At 40.2% G+C, this 23,113-nt stretch overlaps 2 protein-coding genes across 2 annotated transcripts; both read right to left on the bottom strand.

Moving 5' to 3' along the window:
* Positions 1-1,857: 1,857 nt before the first annotated feature.
* LOC114582162 (vomeronasal type-2 receptor 26-like) lies at positions 1,858-10,289 on the bottom strand. The gene is made up of 5 exons (XM_028702953.2): positions 10,002-10,289; positions 7,409-8,266; positions 5,287-5,514; positions 4,102-4,228; positions 1,858-2,778 (listed from the first exon to the last, which is right to left on the bottom strand). The coding sequence occupies exons 1-5, from the start codon at positions 10,287-10,289 to the stop codon at positions 1,871-1,873; spliced, it is 2,409 nt and encodes an 802-aa protein (XP_028558786.2). The 3' UTR covers positions 1,858-1,870.
* A 5,497-nt stretch (positions 10,290-15,786) lies between these two features.
* Positions 15,787-21,144, bottom strand: LOC114582161 (vomeronasal type-2 receptor 26-like). The gene is made up of 3 exons (XM_077918340.1): positions 19,335-21,144; positions 18,630-18,756; positions 15,787-17,221 (listed from the first exon to the last, which is right to left on the bottom strand). The coding sequence occupies exons 1-3, from the start codon at positions 19,491-19,493 to the stop codon at positions 16,311-16,313; spliced, it is 1,197 nt and encodes a 398-aa protein (XP_077774466.1). The 5' UTR covers positions 19,494-21,144; the 3' UTR covers positions 15,787-16,310.
* Positions 21,145-23,113: the final 1,969 nt, after the last annotated feature.

Genomic DNA, 23,113 nt, shown 5'->3' on the forward strand with positions numbered 1-23,113 from the left:
CACCTCGCACTTCCCCCCTCCCACACATTGCAGCTACTAAGCATACTTTCCCCCTTGCACCCAATTATGACATTCCCTCAAATTCTGCAGCCCTTTTTGTACCCCTGATTTCATCTACAACCCTGTTCCCATGTATCTTACTCCCTTCTTCTTCTTCTTCTTCTTCTTCTTCTTCTTACCCTCATTATCACCTTCAACCTCTTTTACTCCTTCCTCCTTTTTTCACTACAAAAATCCTAAATGGGGTTAGGATTGCAGCCTCACCCTGCAATCCTGTATTGAAATGTTTGTTTATGTTGGTTATTAATCTGCTCTAATACTATAATATTGTTAGACAGTTTTGATTTTCCTCAGAAAGGAAAAGAGTCCATAAGAAATGAATTTATTAAATTAATGGCGGTGTACTCAGAGTAAACCCATGGAAATTAATGAACATGTTATTCTTGTCTATTAACTTAAGGGATCCACTCTGAATACCACCCTATCTGCTTCAGTTTTCCGCAAGAGCAGTCCCTGTTCCTGGAATTAAAGGGGCCTGCCTTCACAGGCACATTTCTCATGAGGTATATGACCAAGGAAGATGCAACTATTTACCATATTTTTCGCTCGATAACACGCACCTGACCATAACACGCACATAGTTTTTAGAGGAGGAAAACAAGAAAGAAAAAATTCTGAATAAAACAGTGGATGTATCATTTTTGTCCTTCATGCTGTGGCCACAGACATGTGATTTGACAGTGAGTTTGGGGTAGCCCAATGCAAAAATCCTAAGAATCCATGTGGATCTGTGCTTTATAACTACGTTTTTGCACCATTGTGGCCCCAGGCAACAGTGGGTGCGTGATTTTTTTGGTGCAGGCTGTAGCCATGGACATGCTATGTGATCTGATGGTGAATTTGGGGTGACCCAATGCAAAGATCCTGAGGATCCATGTGGATCCGTGCTTTGTAACCACGTTTTAAGTGGGGAGGGAAGGAAAAACACAGAAGGGACAAGGAGCACGAGAGGGGTGTGCGGAGAAGCAGCTGGCTAACAATGCAGGAGAGGGATTTAATGGGAGGGAGGAAAGGAAGGCAAAAGTTTTTCCCCACCCACCCAAGCCAGCCCCCCCCCCTCTCTCTCTCTCCCACCTGCATTTTCCGGCTGCCTGTGATGCTGGACGCAGCAGCGGAACATGGAGAGGAGGAGGTGGTGGTGTCGGCTGCGCTCCTAGCGGACGGAACCTGAGCTGGGTGGGCTGGAGTTTGAGCAAACACAGCAACTGAAAACAGTGGGCAGTAAGACCCTGAGGCAGAATGCAGGAAAGCAGCAACCTCCTCTCTTTAGCCTTCCCTCCTCCGTGATCTGATTTTTGCCTGATTTTTGCCCCTGTACTCGGGCCAGTCGGCTCCAGGGACCACACATTCGCTCAATAACACACACAGACATTTTCCCTTACTTTTTAGGAGAAAAAATGTGAGTGTTATAAAGAGAAAAATATGTTAATTGTCACCTTCTGTATCTTCTCCATTTCTTCAGTATAGTTTTAGGCTAATAAAAAATATCGTAGATGTGAGTGGAGATAGTATTTGAACATTGAGTGTCTCCCTCCACAGTACCAAATATTCCCTATTCGATCCAGACAGATTCCATTTAATGAGATAAATATTTAGCCAATTTAGCCAATTAAGCAGATAATCAGGAAGTATGGCACTGAAAATGAAATACATGTTGGTGCTTTCATAGTTTATTATTCTCAGATAGGAACATAAGGTGTCCTGGACATTATGCAATTTAGCACATACAATATATAGTCCACTTCTGGGCTATGTCTTGCTGACTTGTTGCTCATTGCTGGTATCTCTTCAAAATAATCTTCTCTGTGGTTTAGTGAAATTCTTTTTTCTTAAAGAATTGGTCCCTAGTGTTCATTTCTGGCTTCAAAATAATGATGTACATTTTAGGGACAAATATGCATCCCAGCAACCCAGCACCCGAGGCCAGGATAGAGAAGATCTCCACAGCCACCATGTATTTGCCTTTGGTACTCAGATAGGCTGGAATGAAAGATATCCAGACACTGCAGAAGACCAACATGCTGAAGGTGATAAACTTGGCTTCATTGAAACTGTCAGGCAGTTTCCTGGCTAGGAAGGCCACTGTGAAGCTGACGCTGGCCTGAAAGCCTATGTAGCCCAGGATAGTGTAAAACATGGTGCCGGTGCCCTCATTACATTGAACAACAATCTCCTTAGGCTGTGTAGTCATATCAAGATCAGGGAAAGGTGGAGAGGTAACTAGCCAAATGGCACAGATACCAATTTGAATAAGAGAGCAAAGAAAGATAATGTAGTTTGAGAGCCTTTTGCCCACCCATTTCCTCATCTTGCTTCCAGGCCTTGTGGCCATAAATGCCACAACTACAATGATGGTCTTAGCCAGGACACAGGAAAGTGCAAGAGAAAAGAAGTTTCCAAATGCTGCTTGTCGAAGAAGGCAGGTCACCTTGCTGGGTCGTCCGATGAACAGCAAGGAGCAAAGGAAGCAGAGCAAAAGGGAAATTAGCAGAAGGTAGGTAAGGTCCCGGTTGTTGGCTTTGACAATGGGGGTATTCTGGTGTCTAATAAACGTTCCAAGTACCAGGGCTGCAATAAGAGCGAGAGAAAGTGCAGCAGAAGTCAAACTGATGCCTAAAAATTCATTGTAGACCAGGAAGCTTGTGGCTTTCGGAATACATTTGTTCTTATTTTTGTTGGGATATTCATGTTCTGGACATTTTTCACACTTACGTGCATCTGTAGGAAACAATTAGACTTTCAGTGTAACAGGTTTGTATAACTTTCAGAGGCATCACATAGTTCCTATGGCTTAGTTCCTATTTTGTTTCTGGCTTCATCTGCAAACTAGGAAAACTTTTTTTAAAAAAATGACTGGTAATAGTTGGATACTCTTTGTGGAACAAGGATTTTGTTCAACTTAACAAGCAAAAGCTCTGCAGGACCTGGTACCTTTCTGCCATATCAATTGCCCCAAGCCCTGCAGACTTTGGGAGGAAATAAACTTCTGTTGCTATTGTAGTGGTTATTGTTTTTGCATTTGTTGATGATGTGCACTGGGTTTGGAAAAGCCCACATTCCAAAACAAATAGTGCCAATTCTGGCTTGGGCTGAATTGGATTGATAGAACCCTGGTTTGCCCAAGTGAGTTGTGCTACCTGGAGCACTCTGTTGCTGTGAGGTGGCAGTGTGTTGAGCTGCAGGCATCTCCTTCCACAAGGAGTGCTTAAGCAAAGACACATTTTGCAGGATTGACTCCCAACTCTCCGTCCGCCTAATACTGCCCTTCCAGTCCTTCTCACAGTCCATCCAAGGTTGCATTACCACAGCAACTGCTCAGTCCTTCCATCATCCAAAGCTTGGCTGCAAATGAAGTCAGTAATGCAGGTGGAGCTGAGTCCTGGCTGGGGAAAAGTGAGCAGGGAGCCACAGCCAGCATAGCCCAAGCTCAGCCTAGGCCCAGCTGTGAAGGCTGTATTGCAGTATTTGGTAGGCCAAGGTAGTTGCTGTGGCAATAACATTTTGGGAAAGGGAGATAAGGAGGCCTAGTGGCCAGGTATGTACGTAGTAGAAGAGTCAGTATTCAATCAATTCCTTTGTAAAAACCTTGCAGGGAATACAGGTTCAAAGGATTGTCCTGTACCTCACATGATTGAACCCTTGGGTTATAGAAATGCTTAACAAATATTGACCCCCCCCCCATTTGATTCAGGGTCAGATTCAGGTAGGAGCACGTGCTCTCTGGAGAGATTAAGTTCAGGTCAGCCCGATCTCAGTCCCTGGATCAGGATCCCGCATTGGGGATTGGGGGGTGGCAGTGTGCACAGTTGCTGCTGTTGTTATAATTTCTTACTTTTACATCACCATAAGCTCCCAGGACAGACTACAGGAATTTTAAATAAGGATTAAAAACACTTTAAGAAATTACAGTCAAAGGAATATGGTAGGTCTTGAAAATATATATCTAAAAGGCCATGATAAAGAGATGTGCTCCCAACATACATTTGAATTATATAAAGAAAGTCCCAAACAATAGATGACATATAATGGAAAATCCCATACCTGTCTGGTTTGAAATGGTCCCTTCTGGACACTGAAAACAGTCATGGCAACAAGGTGGTTCTCCATCACGGACTTTTTTGTGGTATCCAGGATGGCATCTTTCAGTGCACATAGAAGGAGGCAATGTCTAATCATAAATACAAGGTAACACAGTTTAATTTAATTCATCTGAAGTTATTGATTTTGACTGGTTTTATGTTGTATTTTAATTCAGTGATGCTCGTAAGTGTGAAAAAAATTCAGTGATATTATTAATAGTTTTTACAATGTTTTTACAAATCTCCTACTTGGAGATTTTGGCTTTAAAAAACAAATAAAAATAAAAGAAGATATCTGCTTCTGGGCATTGGCACTGCTAACATGTTGTTTGAATTGGGGTAAATGTTTGAGGGTTTGGTGCCATTAAAACAGGGGTCAGCAAACTCTTTCAGAAGGGGGTGGTCCACTGTCCCTCAGACTTTGTGGTGGGCCAGACTATATTTTGGGGAAAAAATATAAACAAATTCCTATGCCCCACAAATAACCCAGAGTTGCATTTTAAATAAAAGGACACATTCTACTCATGTAAAAACATGCTAATTCTCAGACTGTTCGCGGGCCAGATTTAGAAGGCGATTGGGCCGGATCCGGCCCCTGGACCTTAGTTTACCTACCCATGCTTTAAAAGCTTGCCATGCCATGCCATTAAAAGCATTCAAACTATTTCTTTAAAAAAAAATTGCCACTATCACTTACATATCGTCTTTAGAATATTTTATATAAGTCTATATTACATTTCTTTGAGAAGCATTTTTGAGAATTTCTAAGTTTGAGATCATTTTACATTTTTATTGTAATTCTCCTCATTTTTTATCCTTGCCTGAGTTCAGTTTCAAAAAAACCTTCAATGACCCATATTTTTACAATAACTTATTTCCAATATGTCACAATTGGAGAAACTCCAGCTATGCTGGCATATTACTATTTATAAGAATTCTCCAGAATTAAACAATTCCTTATTTCCCTTATTAGTACAATAGATTTTAACAAAACAAAAATGAAAGACCCCGAAGCCACTAAATTATGCTCTCAAAGGTTTCTTGGGCAAAAAACATGTAAGCAATTTTTAATATACAGTCATAACTACTTAGCATAGATTGGAAAAGAAGAAACAAGACTGAAGGTAATTAAATGTGGAGTACCAACCTGGTTGAATTTGTTGGGCCATGTAATAGTATGTTCCTCAATGTTAACTGGCTGGTCTGAGGAAACCTGGGAATTTATCCTACCAACTTTCACTTTCCTGAAAGTGTTATTTGGGAAAGTAACCATGTTAACAATGTCATATCCCATGGACAATTCCATGTTTTCATTTAAAAATATCTCCTCCCCAGAACTGTTGTTGAAACGGACTTTCCTCAAATGCGAATGGAGCTAGATAGAGAGACAAAACCTCAGGATTTACAAAAGCAATGTTTTACAAGCATGTTTCTGGTGCAACAGTTTGAGACATTGCTGTCCTTATGTCAGTGGTTTTCAACCAGTGTGCCATGGCACCCTGGGCTGCCTTGAATGATGGTCAGGCATGTCATGGGCAACCATGGCTTCCATCCCTCTTTCCTCTCTCCTCTGATGCTGTCTCATACCTCTGACTCTGAAAGGCTTTCACAATTGTTTGTTGCAGCAGCCCTGGCTACAAGCTCCCAAGGTGAATGGCGCCTCAGGGGCTGGCCAGGGGGTGCTGCCCAGGCCCTTGTGGGACAGTGTGAGGAGGCACCTCTCTTTGGGGTGGGGGAAGGCAGCAGTGGCTGCCCAGAGGACTCCCAAGGAGAGGGGAGAGAAGAGGAGGTTGAGGGAACACATTCCAAGGGAGGGTGTTTGAAAAGGGGTGAGGGGCTGCCTGCTCTGCAGGCAAGGGGTGACATAACTGAGCCCCACAGGCATGCCACAGAAAGAATGTAGATACTCAAGGGAGCCATGGACCTAAATATGTTGAAAACCTTTGACTTACATTGGCATTTTTGTGTCCCTGGAAGAAGTTCATGCTATGTGTATGTATTAGCATTGGAAGGCCCTAATTACTTAATTACTGGGGTGCCTTCCTAGATTTCTAACATTACTCTCTTTTCCAATGCTACAGGTAATATGCTAGGGAGAAAGTCTTTTAAAAAGAGCAAAAAGTTCCAACATACAGCACAATAAAAACAAAGCTAATCTAAATAAAAACAATTAAAAAGGGAAACAAAAAAGAGGAAAAAGAGGGGGGAAATACAAAGCCCTGTTTTAGAGGTAGATCTTAACCCTTGTTTCTCACAAAAGGGGACAGATCCTCCTAGCTCTCACCTGGGAACTTTCTTTTCTTTTCCCAGCCTCCCAGCCTTTGAGTCTTATGTGTAAAATGGGTGACTAAAATTAGCTGCCACTAATCAGATACAAATCATTTGATAAAGGAGGACCACATCATATTAATCAAATGTCAGTTTGTTTGTTTGTTTGTTTGTTTGCTTGCTTGCTTGCTTGCTTGCTTGCTTGCTTAATTTCACAGATAACTGAATAAGTTGCAGCACATCTTCTTGAAGTGATCACATGCACCAAGATTTCCATGGCACCAGTGATTTTCATATGACAAAGTACTCCAACAACATTTGAAGGGCAAATGTTTGGCAAAGGCTGATGTAAAGGGTCAGCATTCAGTCTTAGAGGACCATAGAACTGTGACAAAGCCTGATTATTATTCAATGGAATGTGAAGGTAGAAATATTCAGTAATAAATTATAACAAGATAAACACAAGCAGAGATTATTTTACATTGGCAGATCATGGATGATAGTGTTGAGTATAAATCCAATCAAATTCTTATAGGGAATCTCTGAACCACTTAATAATAATCTATGCTTCTATCAGTACTTTCTTTCAGGGTTCCATTCAACCTAAAGCAAATTATAGCCAACTGTCCATACTAGCTAATTGTAACCAATCTTAACTAATAATTTATGTTGAGTGTCCAATCTTCCTCACAATGTTGCAGGATAAAGTAAAATGATGTTTCCACAAAATTGTTTTTCACTTTTTAATATTTAGTTAGAGATCTGCAAATAATATATTTTCATGTAGAAATATATGCTCTGCTTAAAATCATTTTTCACTGAAAGGAAGCTTCAATGAAATATATGCCAGGTTTCTTACAAAGCTACTTTGACCAGTAAAGGGTTTATCAGTGTTTCCATAATACTATTATTAAAATTCCACTGTTTTGACACAATCAGATTCTCAAATAGCTAAAAAATAACTCACAGTTAAAGTAGTGCCACTAAATATAAAACATTACCTCCCAAGGTTCTACTGTCTGAAGGTCCAATCTTGCTGTTTGTCCCACCAATGGCTTTCTGGAGGAGTAAATATCACGTAAAGCATGTGCCAAGGCATAGATTCCATTATAGATAGTGTAGCTCTCACCAGACATATCCAACTCAAACATTGTCTCTGGAAGACTTCCTAGCATTTCCTCCCCAGTACAGTTTTTGATATTTATTTCCCTCATAACAGAATTTGTGATGGAACACTGAAACATAGAATTCCAGACTACCTGGATAAAAGCATCATTCTGGTGCTGGTAAGGATTAAAGGTCTGGAGAAAGTTCCGGAATCCTGGCACCTCATTTCCATGCATTACCATGGACAAAGAACCATGGAATAATTTGAAATTCCAGTTTGTATGAAGAAAAGGTGAGGTCAAATCGAAGTGGGCTGAAATGACCCAGACATACTCTAATGGCCTCTTCTTGAATGGTTCATGTATAGTCAATATGAACTGTAAAGGTTGCATAAGAGAAGTTTTCCCATATGCAATAATTACATTGGCTTTAGTCATACTAAGAGCTGTCAGGGTATCATTTTCATAAAACATCTGGTTTGTAGTTTCATTCACTCTCTTAATGAAAAGACCAGGTGCTATTTTTGTGAAAGCAACACAAATGCCATTCCTACTAAATAGTGATTTCAAACTTCCCAAGACCTCAGGTGTATTATTGTCATAGGAAACAATGAGTCCAACCCATGTCCATCTGAAATATCTGATCAAATGCACTATTCCTTCATACTGAGAAGCTTCAGCGGGGACCATTTGGTAGAAAAAAGGGAACCGAGTTTTATCCCTTAGCGCTGGGTCAACTGAGCTATAACTGAGCTGTTGAGAAAGAACATATGGTGTGAAAAAGACTTTAAAACCTGGTTGCAGTTTAATTTTGTCAAATAAAAGTAGTCGCAGGTGAACTGGACTCTACCTTCAAAGAATTCTGAAGTCTTCCCTGGGCCCAGTCAGAGGAAAATAGAAGAATCCTAATAAAATAAAAAACTAAGAAGGCACTGCTAACCACTTTTCTGTTCAGTCTCTTCCCATCACTGCTTAGCTGGTAATTTCTTCCAGCAGTTGTGAGAGGGGGGCAAACAATGTTATCCAGTATGCAGAGAGATAAAATAAAATTGAGAAATGCAGGTCATGTACTCCATACCAGAGTTACTAACATATATTTGGCCCAAGATCCACATTGACCGTCAGCCATCTCTTTGCAGCAGGAATGCAAACTTGGCCCTGCAACCATTGGTGCCTGGGGCCATGGGTGCCATGCAGCATGCATGGGCCTGGCACCTAAATTTGTAAGTGCCCAGCCCCTTCATGGGGAATTTTGTGGGTGCTTGGGCACCCATGACCCCAAGGAGTTGGCACCTATGGTCTGCAAGGTGGGGGAGGGGACAAGAGGGTGGGAGGAAACCTGGTGGTTTGGAAAGGGGCCCGGGGCCTAACCCTGTTGCATTATTATTATTATTTTGTCTTTTGTGTTAGCACCATTATTTATTTGTTAATTTCCTATTCCACATTCCATTTGTATACCAGACCGAACATGATTGGGCTTTCCTGCACATCAATACAAATCCCATGTAAAGAATTTGCTGAAGAACTCATTTAGTGGTTTACTTTAATCATCTCATTATTATGTACTGTAAAGCACATTTAGTAATTTACCACCCTAATGACCATTTTGTTTGTTTGTCATGCCATGTTTTATGATTTATGTGTATATAATTTTGTAACAAGAAAATAAAAGCATTTTAAAATTAAAATAAATAAATTAGCAAACAATCAGTATTATATATTAATCAACAGTCATAATATACCTTCTAAACCTTCCAATTTCCAGTTTCTATGCATATGTACTCCATAGTTTCTACCAATATGCCCAGTGTCTTGATCCCTTATGCACATAGAGTTATTTCCATCAATATTATTATTATTATTATTATTATTATTATTATTATTATTATTATTATTTCTTTCTTTTGGGGTCCCCCTCTTTTATACTGAGAGACAGTGTGGTGTAGTGGTTAAGAGTGGTAGTAATCTGGGGAACCGGGTTCGCGTCTCTGCTCCTCCACATGCAGCTGCTGGCTGACCTTGGGCCAGTCACACTTCTTTGAAGTCTCTCAGCCCCACTCACCTCACAGATTGTTTGTTGTGGGGGAGGAAGGGAAAGGAGAATGTTAGCCGCTTTGAGACTCCTTCGGGTAGTGATAAAGCGGGATATCAAATTCAAACTCTCTTCTTCTTCTTATTTGGTATTCTTGTGCAAACATGTGTGAGAGGGAGAAGGAAAGAGAGAGGAAGTGAAATCACACCTTCATGTCTCTTTCTGTGAAGCATCTGTTGATCTATTGCAAGAGATGTCTATCATATAAGAAGTCAAGTAGTCAGTCCTGTCCTAAAAACAGCAAGACTCTGAAAAAGTGTGCAAAGGTACTTCATCTGGAAGACACCATTTAGTGTGCTTATCTCCCTGATGTGGGCTCTTCCAATCAAATGCTCGACAGATTCAACAAGAGGTTGTTTCTTCCATAATGAAGAACATGGTTCTGCATATCCTTACCTGTGGCAGCTTATAGAGGCCTAAAATAGCAGCTATCTGCATATGAACATCAGAGGATAGCCCACCAACAGCTGCTGACATTTTATATTGCCTTCCACACCTGAAATTAGGAAATCTTTCTTTTCGAGATGATGGCCGGGTGAGGATGATATCATAGTTCATTTTTTCATCTAAGAAATTATCATAGATGTGGAACCCAATGGTAATATTTGGCAAGAGTTTCGGATTATTGTTGATCTCATTGACAGCAAAATTGATGGCGAAGGCATGCTGGAAGTTCTTCAACATCGGCCTAAAATGAGAGTCATTGACTTAGATTTTTTGGGTACATCTTTTAGCTGCTTCATTTGCATTCTCAAGACTTTCATAGGAAACCTGATTCAAACCCACAAGAAAACAGAAAGCAAAAGCATAAAAATAAAATTTTAGAGTTCATCAGAATAACTCACTATTGGCTGATTTCTGGGGAGCCAGAATAGAAAGATTTTTCTCTTATGTTGCCTGGTAGTCACACATACATGAAATGGCCAGTTAAAGGCTTTACATAACTTCCAGAGAAAGAGAATTGCTTGGTTAAGGGGCATCCATAGAAACATGGCTTTGCTGTTTAAATATGATGTTTGACATACACACACACACACACAGAGAGAGAGAGAGAGAGAGAGAGAGAGAGAGAGAGAGAGAGAGAGATGCATTGCATATACAGTGCACTGTGAACAGAATAATGGAGGAGTTGAACTGCAACAAGTAAATCTGAACCATTATTTCAAATTGCACATGCAACTGGCTTTGTTGCTGACACCTCCTTCTCAACAAGGCATTTGGTTTCCAATTAACATATTATAATATAGGAGATTTCCATGTTCATTCAATTTCCAGATTTCCAGGAAATTGCAGCTTCCGGTGGCCACATCCTTTACAGATGTGTTATTTAGGCAATATTGATACAGTACGGTGTCCTATCCTGCACTTAATTCTAACTTCACCACTGTCTTGGAGCTGGATTTCATTTTAATGCCATTTATTCTCATTGTTTATTTTCTTCCTCTTTGCTGATGCACCCCTACCAATTAAGTATAATGCCACATACATCTGAAGACATTTATCCTAGCCAATGGGAGTATCAGTTTTTCAGGTACTATAGGAGTCTGTGTTTGATGATGCAATGAAATACCCTTCTGGAAGTTCTGGTGAACATGTAAAGTAGTCTAATAGGCACCATTCACGTCATATGACTCCACACTGGCATATGCTACAGTTGCCATGAAAGTTATTGCTATGGTACTGAGTAGAGTTAATAAATTGTTCTCACCACCAAGTTACTCAGCCCTGATTTTAAGGTATCAAACTTGGAATTTGCCCTGCATTCAAATAAAATAACAGACTTACTGAAACACCCTGTTCTTGAAATTTATGGGTATAACTGTGAAGTTCTCATGTATATTAACAAGAGCATGCAATGATAAAAGTCCACCAATGACATGGTCACCAGGCTTATAATAATCAAACTGAGAACTATCTCTTTCTCCTCTGTGGCATCCCTTCGCGTTCTTGCTGATGACTTGAGGCAGCATCAGAAGCAGCAGAATAAAGAACAACATTATGGATCATTGTAAAAAGAGACAGTGGGAATTATACTGAGCAGTATCTATACGCTTATTCTAGCCTGAGCATCTAATCTGAGATTACATAACCTCACATTCAAAGGCTATATAAGGACTTGCAACTTTGCCTTTCCCCCTTTATTTTATTCATAATGTCAATAATTTTGAAAGTTATATCTGTAAATCCTTTGGGGCTTCAGCACACACTGAATTACAGTACTTCTGATAATTACAGAGAAGCTAGGCACCTTTCAAAAGCTGCAGAATTAAACTGCAACCCAAACATACACGCTTTACCTTAAAATAACGTTATTTTATAGTATGTTGTAGTAGAAGATATCCTACTTGTCTGGTCAAAATACCAATTCAAGGTGGCTTACAGTATCATAAAAATAAGATAACACACGGGATTTTTTTTAAAAAAGTTTAATTATTTGAAAAACAAACAAACGGAAATACCGGAGTAAAAAATTTTAAGGAACTGTTTTCTTTTCTTTCTTTTTTTAAAAAAACCTCACAATTTATAAAACAGTTATAACTTTCCCTCACAAGATTCTTCATACTCAGAGGAATTTGCCTGACTGCATTACTAGCAAAGTCAATTTATTTTGACATAAGTTTTCATCAGATGCATGAAGTCATATTCTCAGTCAGCAGGGTACAGTGTATTCATATTTGGGGGTGGGCAATAAAGGGGGATCCACAGAAGAACCCTATGAAGGAGGGGGTATTATGGCCATTCTGCAAAAGGGCAGTTGAGAAAGTGTGACCATATGTGATGAACAGATAACGTTTGTTGGTTTTCAAGAGACTCTGTGAAAAACAGAGGAATATTGTTAAAAAGAAAATAAGAGGAGGGAAGGAGATATCTAAAGGCAATATTAAGTTAAGAAATGCGTTAATAATATTGATGCAAACGAAAGATCGGCAGAGGAGCTGAGGGAAGTCAAAAAGAGAGAGGAAGGTGTGATAAAATGTGAATTGATTGTATAGAAAATGGTTTGTTTTTTTCTTTTGTGGAAAATGAATAAAAATATTATTAAAAAAAAGAGAGAAAGTGTGACCTGTCTGATTTCACCTAGTGACAGAAAAATGTTATTAACCAGGAACCGAATTTTGTGGTCGCTACACAGAATTGTATGATGCTGAAGGCAACAATCCAGAGGCCCTGTCATGAAATAAGGATTGCAGAGTTAGCTGTGTCACATCCAGTGCAGAAGTTATGCTGGGCATACCCTTGTCAGACACACTTTTGGCACTGGTGTAAATATGGCCTACCTGGACTTTGCTCCTCCAAAGAAATGGGGAACTTATCCAATCAGTGTTCCTATTTGCATAGAAGAGCCTCACACATCTACTTGTATACATGTGCAGGGCCCTGGCACCAAATATGTGATGGTGATGGACACAGGTCATGTATGGATATGGATGGGCATAGCCAAAAGACAGAAACCTCACATATTGAAAGAGCATAAGACCTAATACACCCCATGCCATGCAACTGACTTAAGAATCAAAATATTGGTTTATCCACTCAGGTCCTGCTATCAGAACATGCTTTCTGTGAAAATTTGCTTATCAGAACACAATGAAGTAGTACCCAAATCTCGCTACAGAAACTGCTGATTAGATAAATGATGCATTTTAAATTTTCCCATAGGAAATAATGGAAATTGTCATATCATTATGGGAAAGCCTGCCAAACGAATGATTTCTCCAGAATGCACTGCGTTCAGATAGCTGGACCTGCCTTGTGTATTGTGCAAAACAAACAAAAGGAAAGGGAAAAAGTAGCTGAACTCTGAACCAAAAGTGCATCAGTGCTTGGACAGACTAATGCTGCCTCCTGTGAACTGCAGCGATTTCCTCCTCTCCTGTCAGTCACCCCACCCTTTATCCCATACTGTTCAGGAAATCTGACCACCACCACCCCACCCCCCACCCCCCCGCGCGCAGAAGGTTTCTAACAGCATGCATTGTTCTATGCCAGCCACGAGAAGAAGGAGGCGCCACCGCCACCCTAAAGGCCTAGCTTGGGTGCAGCTTGCCTTGCCTCCCTGTGGCCCTAGCCTCAATGAGTGTCCACAAAATCAGATGACCTTTGCCTTAATTTAATATTCCCATCCTTATTGGTGAGCAAGCAAATTTCCGAATGTCTTTTTTAATAAAAGGGTTTTTTTTTATTCCTACACATGTTTCAGGCATTAAGATATGCACCTTTATGGACCTGAAGGAAGCCTCTGAATAAGTGCAGAGGCACTGTGGGTTAAACCACAGAGCCTAGGGCTTGCTGATCAGAAGGTCGGCGGTTCGAATCAGGGTGAGCTCCCGTTGCTCTGTCCCAGCTCCGGCCAACCTAGCAGTTCAAAAGCACGTCAAAGTGCAAGTAGATAAATAGGTAGATAAGTAGATAAACAGGAAGGTAAACAGCGTTTCCGTGGGCTGCTCTGGTTCGCCAGAAGCAGCTTAGTCATGTTGGCCACATGACCCAGAAGCTGTACGCCGGCTCCCTCAGACCGGACCTAAGGGATCCCTTTACCTTTACTTTACCTTTCTAGGATAGTATGATGTGTCACCATTTATTAAAGCCTGAACGGAATAAACATGTGCAGACATTCTTAATATTAGTGTATTTTTCATATCTGAGTCTATCTATACAACTTTTATCTGGGAGAGAAAAATAAAAGAAGAGAAGGTGGGACAAAAAAACACACACAAGGGAAATCTGCTCAAGGGAAATAAAATAGTGTAGAAACTATTTTAGGCACGTCCCCAGTTTGACTAGGGAACATATTGCCTTGAGATGTGGTGTGCTCTCCTTCACTTAAGTTATTTAATTCCACTTTCCCCACATGCACTTTGCGTAATCACCTACTCCCTTTTGTTAATTTGACTTTATGCTACTCCTTAAAGGTCCCAGTTGCCTTTCAGGTTAAGGACAACCAAAAGTTGAGACATGTGGATTTCATGAAAGATATCTACTTTCTTCTTCAAGTCATGCTTACAAACTTTCCCAGAACCCTCTTCTACCACTTCTTTAAACTACACTCTATACACCCCACAATCCAATTAAGAGTACATCATTTTTATTCATAGAAATTAATACATGTAACCAACTAGATGTGAGCATATGGGCACACTCTACTGCTTATGCCTGAAACTGTTCATATGGGGTTAGAAATGTCCACCATTCACCAATACAATGTTGTGGCAAAATTGTGTTCTCTAGGGACTGGAGTTACATTATGGTGTTTAATATTAAGTCAAACAATTGGACTGCCTAGTCCAACATATTCCATCCTGGATTGGACTTGTGATACAAGCAGATGTGTCATATTATTGTTGCATCACTCAATATCCTCTGAGGTCGGCCACCAGCAATAATACATACCAGATATTTCCTCTATAGAACAGTAATCCTTTTATTAAAAAATAGTTTTTATTGGGGGGTTTTGTGTTACAAAACAAACAGATAAACAGGCAATAATATTCTTAAGGTGATGACCCTGCCTGGCACATGACAGAAAAGTGATATGTCCTGATTTCTACCCCCACCCCTCCTAAACACCTTTCAGTTGGCCTAATTTTGTAGTCAATTTTAGTTTCTGGACTTTTAAAGGGCAGCATGCACAGTGGGAATTATCATAGTCCAGTCTGGATGATTTTTTTTTATGTAAGGGTGTAAATTTGGGTGATAATTGTGAACACACTGTTGTTGTTTAGTTGTTTAGTCATGACTCCATGGACCAGAGTATGCCAGGCACTCCTGTCATCCACTGCCTCCCGCAGTTTCGTCAAACTCATGTTTGTAGCTTCGAGAACACTGTCCAACCATCTCGTCCTCTGCCGTCCCCTTCTCCTTGTGCCCTCCATCTTTCCCAGCATCAGGGTCTTTTCCAGGGAGTCTCCTCATGAGGTGGCCAAAGTATTGGAGCCTCAACTTCAGGATCTGTCCTTCCAGTGAGCACTCAGGGCTGATTTCCTTAAGAATGGATAGGTTTGATCTTCTTGCAGACCATGGGACTCTCAAGAGTTTCCTCCAGCACCAGAATTCAAAAACATCAATTCTTCAGCGATCAACCTTCTTTATGGTCCAGCTCTCACTTCCATACATCACTACCGGCAAAACCAAGCTTTAACTATACAGACCTTTGTCGGCAAGGTGATGTCTCTGCTTTTTAAGATGCTGTCTAGGTTTGTCATTGCTTTTCTCCCAAGAAGCAGGCGTCTTTTAATTTTGTGACTGCTGTCAGCAACTGCAGTTATCATGGAGCCCAGGAAAGTAAAATCTCTCACTGCCTCCATTTCTTCCCCTTCTATTTGCCAGGAGGTGATGGGACCAGTGGCCATGATCTTCGTTTTTTTGATGTTGAGCTTCAGACCATCTTTTGCACTCTCCTCTTTCACCCTCATTAAGAGGTTCTTTAATTCCTCCTCACTTTTCCCTAGTGAACACACTAGAGAAAAAATATATTGGGTGTGTGCCAACTATGATCACATATACAACAAATGTTCAAGTGTAACATACATTATGCATCTCTCTAATTATTTCAGTGCTATCACATGAACTGATTTTTTTAAAATGCAATGTTTTTTCTCTTGTATGCAGAGGGGCACCCATGAAGGACTCTACAAATTCCTGTGTTTATACCAGTGCCTCTCATGCAGTCAGTTTCTAGGAATAGAATAGTGTGATTTCCCTAAGCTATTTTGTGAAATTGTTTTTTCTAAAGAAATTGTTCTTTGTGTTTACTTCTGGCCTTAGAAAAATAATAAACATTTTGGGGGCAAAAATGCAACCAAGTATCCCAGCACTGGACACCAAAATAGAGAAGATCTCCACAGCCACCATGTATTTCCCCTTGGTGCTCAGATAGGTTGGAATGAAGGATATCCAAACACTGCAAAACACCAGCATGCTAAAAGTAATAAACTTGGCTTCATTGAAACTATCAGGCAGCTTTCTGGCTAGGAAGGCCACTATGAAGCTGATACTGGCCTGAAGGCCCATGTAGCCCAGGACCATGTAAAACATAGCATCTGAGCCTTCATTACATTGCACTACAATCAGCCCAGACTGTGAGACCATATCAAGATCTGGGAAAGGGGCAGATGTGAATAGCCAGATGGCACAGATGACAACTTGAATAAGAGAGCAAAAAAGGATAATGTAGTTGGATAGTCTCTTGCCCACCCATTTCCTCATCTTGCTTCCAGGACTTCTGGCCATAAATGCTACAACCACAGTGGTTGTTTTGGCCAATACACAAGAAAGTGCAAGTGAAAAGATGTTCCCAAAAGCAGCTTGTCGGAAAAGGCAGGTTGTTATTCTGGGTCGTCCAATGAACAGCAAGGAGCAAATGAAACAAAGCAAAAGGGAGATTAGCAGAAGGTAGGTAAGGCTCCGGTTGTTGGCTTTGACAACTGGTGTCTTCTGGTGTTTAATGAAGGTTGCAAGCACCAGGACTGTGAGGAGAGCAAAAGTAAGTCCAGTGGAAGCCAACCCTTTCCCTAAAGGTTCATCATAGGCTAGAAAAGTTGTAACCTTAGGGATACATCTGTTTTGCTTCTTGTTTGGATGTTCAGCTTCTTGGCATGTTTCACACTGATATGCATCTGTAAAAAACACACATAAATTTCCTGTATGGCAGAGCTTTTCAGCATGCAGCCCACATCATGCAACACAGCACATCAGTCAATAATCTACAAAAGCTAGATAATCCCTATTCTGATGTCCGATATTGTTTTGGGAAGTGGGGAAAATTTGCAGCTGGCACTGAAGCCCCCACTGCTATGTGGTTTGCTGATGTGCAAACAGATATAGTGTGTACAGCACACCAACACACTGAAAGGAGCATTATTTAAGCCCATCCAGCCTCCTTTTCCTTGTTTGGCACCCTCCCACCCTTTTCTGCATTGTGGTTGCTGTAGTTACTTTGGGGCTGAGTAGGAATTTTTGGCTGGCTTGTCTAGATTTGTGAGAAAGCCCCCCCCCCCTTTCCATACTGTAGGATTGGAATAGGAGATTGTTAGGTGAGCTGCCTTAATACTTGGCTAGTCATGCTGATTGGTTGATTTGACGATATTGTTCAATTGGCTGATATTTAATTTGGCATTTCAGTTTCATGTGTTTAAATAGGTGAATCTGGTCACTTTGGCAGAAACGTGGGAAAAGGAACTTCATAGGGCAGGTTGATGACACACTTAGACATAGGTGCAAAATCTTAGGGGCCAAGGGGGCTTCAGCCCTCTCCCCCATAAAATATTTGAGGGGCAAGTTGATGGGCATCACCATTCAAATTGTATGCGTGCACCGTGTCATATGATTGATTATGTGGGGCGGGGCTTACCTGCCCCCCCAATATTTTATTCAAGTTGGCACCCCTTCACTTAGGCTACCTTGTGGATGGGTGGTCCCTCTCAAAGCTGTACCTGAAGGATGCACAGCCTGGGAGCAGGATAGGGACTGTCGTTGATGCTAAATTTCCTCATTCAGACAGTTGTAAGGCTTGAAGGGTGGTGATGATATAAGATTTCCTCTACTCACATTCAGTGTGTGGCTCAGGTAAGCGGTCAGTGGATAGGCTTGCATGGTTTTGTCACCTTTACAGCCATGGGATTTCTTAGTCTGAGCCAGTTCCCTCTCCTATAGTTTTTTCTGTAGGATTTGTATGTAACGTTTAATAAATAGATCCTTTTTCATCCTAGCTGTATGTGCCTATTTATTTCAGCCTTAGGCCAAAAATATTTTATCATTGTGTTCTGACTGATCTGAAAATACCATATAGAGGTTAAGCATCTAGTAATATACAGCTCATGTCTGGTTGGTTTTGTGTGGTAGAATGCTAACTTTTTAACCCCACCACCACACGCACACACATTGTCAACATAACATTATGCATTATCTTATCCAATGCGGCCAATTGATCTGAATGAAAAATCCAGGCATATAATATAGTCTGTCTATTAAAAACAATTAATATTTGAAATATATAGTTTGGATAGTGCCTCTGAAATTACCTACCTGTCTGGTGTGAAATGGTCCCCTCTGGGCACTGAGAACAATAATAGCAGCAAGATGGTTCACTCTCATGAGCTTTTTTGTAGTATCCAGGGGGGCATCTTTCAGTGCACATAGAAGGAGGCAATGCCTAACCATAAAAAGAAGAAAATACAGTTCGGTGAATTTCAGGTTATAAATTCATTTCTCTGTATTTTAGCCTGAAGTTGTATATTTAACCTCTGTTTTTAAAAGACAAAGACAAAGTGATCACACTCCAGTGTTTAAAATAAAATAACTAGGTATAAAACTTGGGCAGAAAACCTTGTCCCACTCACATGCAATGTCAAAGTACTATGCGTAATCTAACTGGTCCACCATTGAGATATTTATGTATCATTTTAAAGTGAAGTTATCAGGTTGATTCAGTTGATCCAAATAACAGAGGCAGTTTAGGTTTCTTTATTTTTTCTACATAGGTCAATTTGGTATGTGCCAAAATCAAGTTCTTCGTCACTAAAGCTTTTAGTTATTAGAGGTAAGCGAATAAGCTCTTTCATGGCAAATTGAGAGGATTAAAAAAAAAAAAAAACCAAACAAACCCAAAACCCCCAAAACCCTCATGTCTTGAGAAACAATGGAATTCATTCATTTCATTTTCTAGATTGAATCCCACAGATTTTGGGAAACTATGAAAAATGGCAAATTATTAAAATCTTAATTACCCACCTGGTTGAAGATGTTGGGCCATATAATGGCATCTTTCTTAATGGTAATTTTTTCATTAGAAGACTGGAAATCTACCATTCCAACTCTTACTCGGATGAAAGATTTATTTGGAAAAGTAACCAAGTTAACAATATCATATGATCCAGTAGACAATTCCATGTTTTCATTAAAGAATACCTCCTCCCCAGCACTGTTGTTGAAATGAATTTTTCTCAAAAATGCCTGGAGCTAGATGGGAAAACCAAATCTCAAGATTTATAAATATCATCTCTCATTCTAAGAGTAGCTACTGAGCATCATTTGGGAACTTGCAATCTTTCACAGAAAGTCTGTGAAACTTCACTATGGTTACTTATTTACTAAATGACTTCAGCGAAGGTGTTTGAAATCCATCAAAGATTCAGTATTTCTGACCTTCACTAGCAACATGTGTAACACTAGTCCACCCATTGCAAAAGTACTGAGACTAAATATCTCATATTACCTCCCATGGCAGCAGTGCCCAATGATCCAATCCAGCAGGTTTCCCCCTCACTCTTTGCCCTTGTGCAAGAAAAGCATGTAAAGCATGTGCCAAAGCATGGACTGCATTGTAGATACTATAGCTCTGATCAGACATGCTCATTTCAAGCACAGTCCCAGGAAGACTATTTAACTTTTCCTTGCCTGTACAGTGCTTTTTATTTAGAGTTCTGCACTGAAATGCAGCTTCCCAAAACATTTTCATAAATAAACTATTTTGGTGCCGGTGAGGGTCATACATCTGGAGAAAACTCTGAAATCCTGGTACATGGTTTTTGTGGATTGTCATGAACAAGGAGCCATGGAAGTATTTCAGGTTCCAGTTATTCCAAATAACACTTGAGGTGAAATCACACTGGACTGTGGTAATCCAAACCTTCTCTTTGGGTTTCCTTCCCAAGTAATACTCAGTATACAGCATCATCTGTAAACCTTGCATTGAGTAAGTGTCTCCATCTGCAACAATCACATTGGCTTTGGTCCTATGAAGTGTTGCCAGGATATTTCCCTTAGAAAATATATTCCATGCACTAGAGGATTGGAGAAAGACTAATGGTGCCTTCTCTGCAAAGGCAACACAGATGCCATTCTCATTGAGCATACATTTCATACTTTGCACAAACCGTTCACCACTGTCATCATCTGAAACAATAAGGCCAATCCATGTCCATCCCAAATATTTTATCAAGTGCACTATCCCTTCATTCTGGGTATTGTCGTTTGGGACCATTTGGTAGGTAAAAGGGAAATAGGTTTTATCGCTCAGTCCTGGGTGAAATGAGCCATAACTGAGCTGAAAAGAGAGGGAAATGCAGTATTTTAAGCTGTGAAAGTTGTTGTTGTTATTTTACAAAGTTGATCCCATAAAACATTTACTGAGAATTTTTCTGACGGTATCTATGATGAATGTTCTGCAGTATATCACGGATGTTCTATGAAAAACTGGACATAGTGAATAGAAGATGGGTTTGATATGTAACATATATATTTTATATACATATTCACAACTTAAATATTCAGTAAAACAACCTTATTAAAACAACACTTTACCTAAAACAGACAGGTAGAGTAATCAAGAGAATTTCTGTGTAAACACATATGTCTTCAAAAGTCAGTGGAATGCCAATATAGATGGGGCCTATTGGTATTTCAGCAGCATGTCATAAACAAACAAACAAACAAACAAAAATGAGAATATCATGCCTCTTAAAAAAGGCAGGTTGAAACAAAAAGAGTGGGTACTCTCTACTTTTCCAAAAAAGAAAAAAGAAACATACTGCTCAAGGATGGCTGGCAACAACTCATTTGTCATATAAAAAGCATATTCTTGTTTGAAGTATATGATATACAGTAGTTGGGCATACAACTACAGTGCAGTGCACATACAATTTGCTCTTCATATGGTGCAGTTTCTGTGAGCTGCTCATGCACCAAATAAAGGCAGTACATTTCTGCTGGTGGAAATACATGTCTCAACCTAGGCTGAAAGAAAATCAGACTGCCCAAAGAACATAGAAATCCATATACAAATAGATGAGTTTTCAAAAGGGGAGTCACAGCAGGATGCACAAATCAGATTTCTGATCACTCATCTATATAAACCCATATCTCTGGTGCTTTTTTGTACTTAAACATCAGAAATTTCAACGTGTCAAACATGAGAAACAGTGAAATTTCATCTCTTGCACAGTTATCTGTAAACTTTCTCTCCACACAACCCTACCTGTGGAATCTGGTAGAGGCTTAAGAGAGTGGCTATTTGCATAGAAGCTTCAGAGCCAAGTGCTCCAATGACTGCCAACATCTTTTGCATTCTGCACCTGGTATTAGGGAAGCTGTTTTTCTTTGCTGACAGCAAGGACAGTGTGATATCATAGTTTAATCTTGCTTGGAACATATTATCATAGATCTGGAATCCCAGAGTAGAATTGGGTAGAAGGTTTGAATCTTTGTTGATCTCATCAATAGCAAAATTGAAGGCAAAGACATGCTGATAATTCTTTTTCATCAACCTACAAAGACAGTAATATATATTTTTTATTTGCACAGCACTTCTTTCTCTCACCTACTCGCCGGTTGCAAAGAGACCCAATTGATAATGTATTTCACAGCTGATAACCACCATGGCTCAGAAAGAGAAGACAAAGGTTTTCTCTTATGCTTTTTCAAAATACCCGCACACAGCTACGTGGTTATAAAACCACACGGTTTGAGTGGATATCCAGAAATCTGGTCATGCATTGGTCATTGAACAGATCTTAAACACTGTAGTTATTTTACATGCATATGACTATAGTCTTCTCCATTGAAAAGCACTGACAGCAATATAACAGAGAGCAGCCATTTCAGACCTGAAACACACTTGCATTTTGTATTTGGGATTCATTTTGCAATCTGTGTACATAGCTGAGCTACAGAAATCAATAAGTGTACACATGTGTAGTGAGAGTGTGTGCACCTGTATTTTGTGTAATTTGTGAACACATATTAAGTTATTTAAGACTGACCTTCATTACAAGAAAGGTATACACTTTGGGAACAGAGACATAGATATTGGGGTCATGTCCAACTTTACGATTCTAGGATTAATCCACGTTGGGAGCCTGAGTCAACTCCCCGTGGTTGATATAGAAGCTCCACACTCTGCCAGCTCCTCCAACTCAGGGCTCAAGGCTGGTGCCATGACCTACTGGCCTCGCTGGGCATGTGCCATAGCCCAGCACCCCTCAACCAGCATATTAGGAGTGCTGAATTATTGCAGCAGTAGAATTTGGGGTTTTAATACATGTTTATTTATTCACTTTCCTCCCTTTCCTCCAGGGAGCTCTTGGTGACATCAGTGATTTTCTGCTGCATATTATAAGTTCCAAATTACCCTGGGTTAGGCTGAGAGAGGTACTGATTGGCCCAAGGTCACCCAGCGAGCTTCATAGCTGAGTCCTGGGTCTCTTCCCAGTCCTAGTGCATCACTCTAACCACTACATCACACTGGCAAAGTTATTTACCGCATAGACACAAATAAGCCTGAGTCTTAGCTGTGGTTTCTGCATTGCAGGACTTGGACTGGATGTTCCTTTGGGTCCCTTCCAACTCTACAGTTCTATGATTCTATGATTCCTAGGATCTCTTGTGCAAACTTATAATATCTATTACAAATCTATTTTACACCAAACATTTTGGGGATATTTACTACATGCTATTTTCTGTCCATTGGTGCCGCAGCCTACAAATTCCCAAGCAACAGCCCAATCCACACA

This window comes from Podarcis muralis, chromosome 13 (assembly GCF_964188315.1).
Source record: "Podarcis muralis chromosome 13, rPodMur119.hap1.1, whole genome shotgun sequence".
Classification (NCBI taxonomy): domain Eukaryota; kingdom Metazoa; phylum Chordata; class Lepidosauria; order Squamata; family Lacertidae; genus Podarcis; species Podarcis muralis.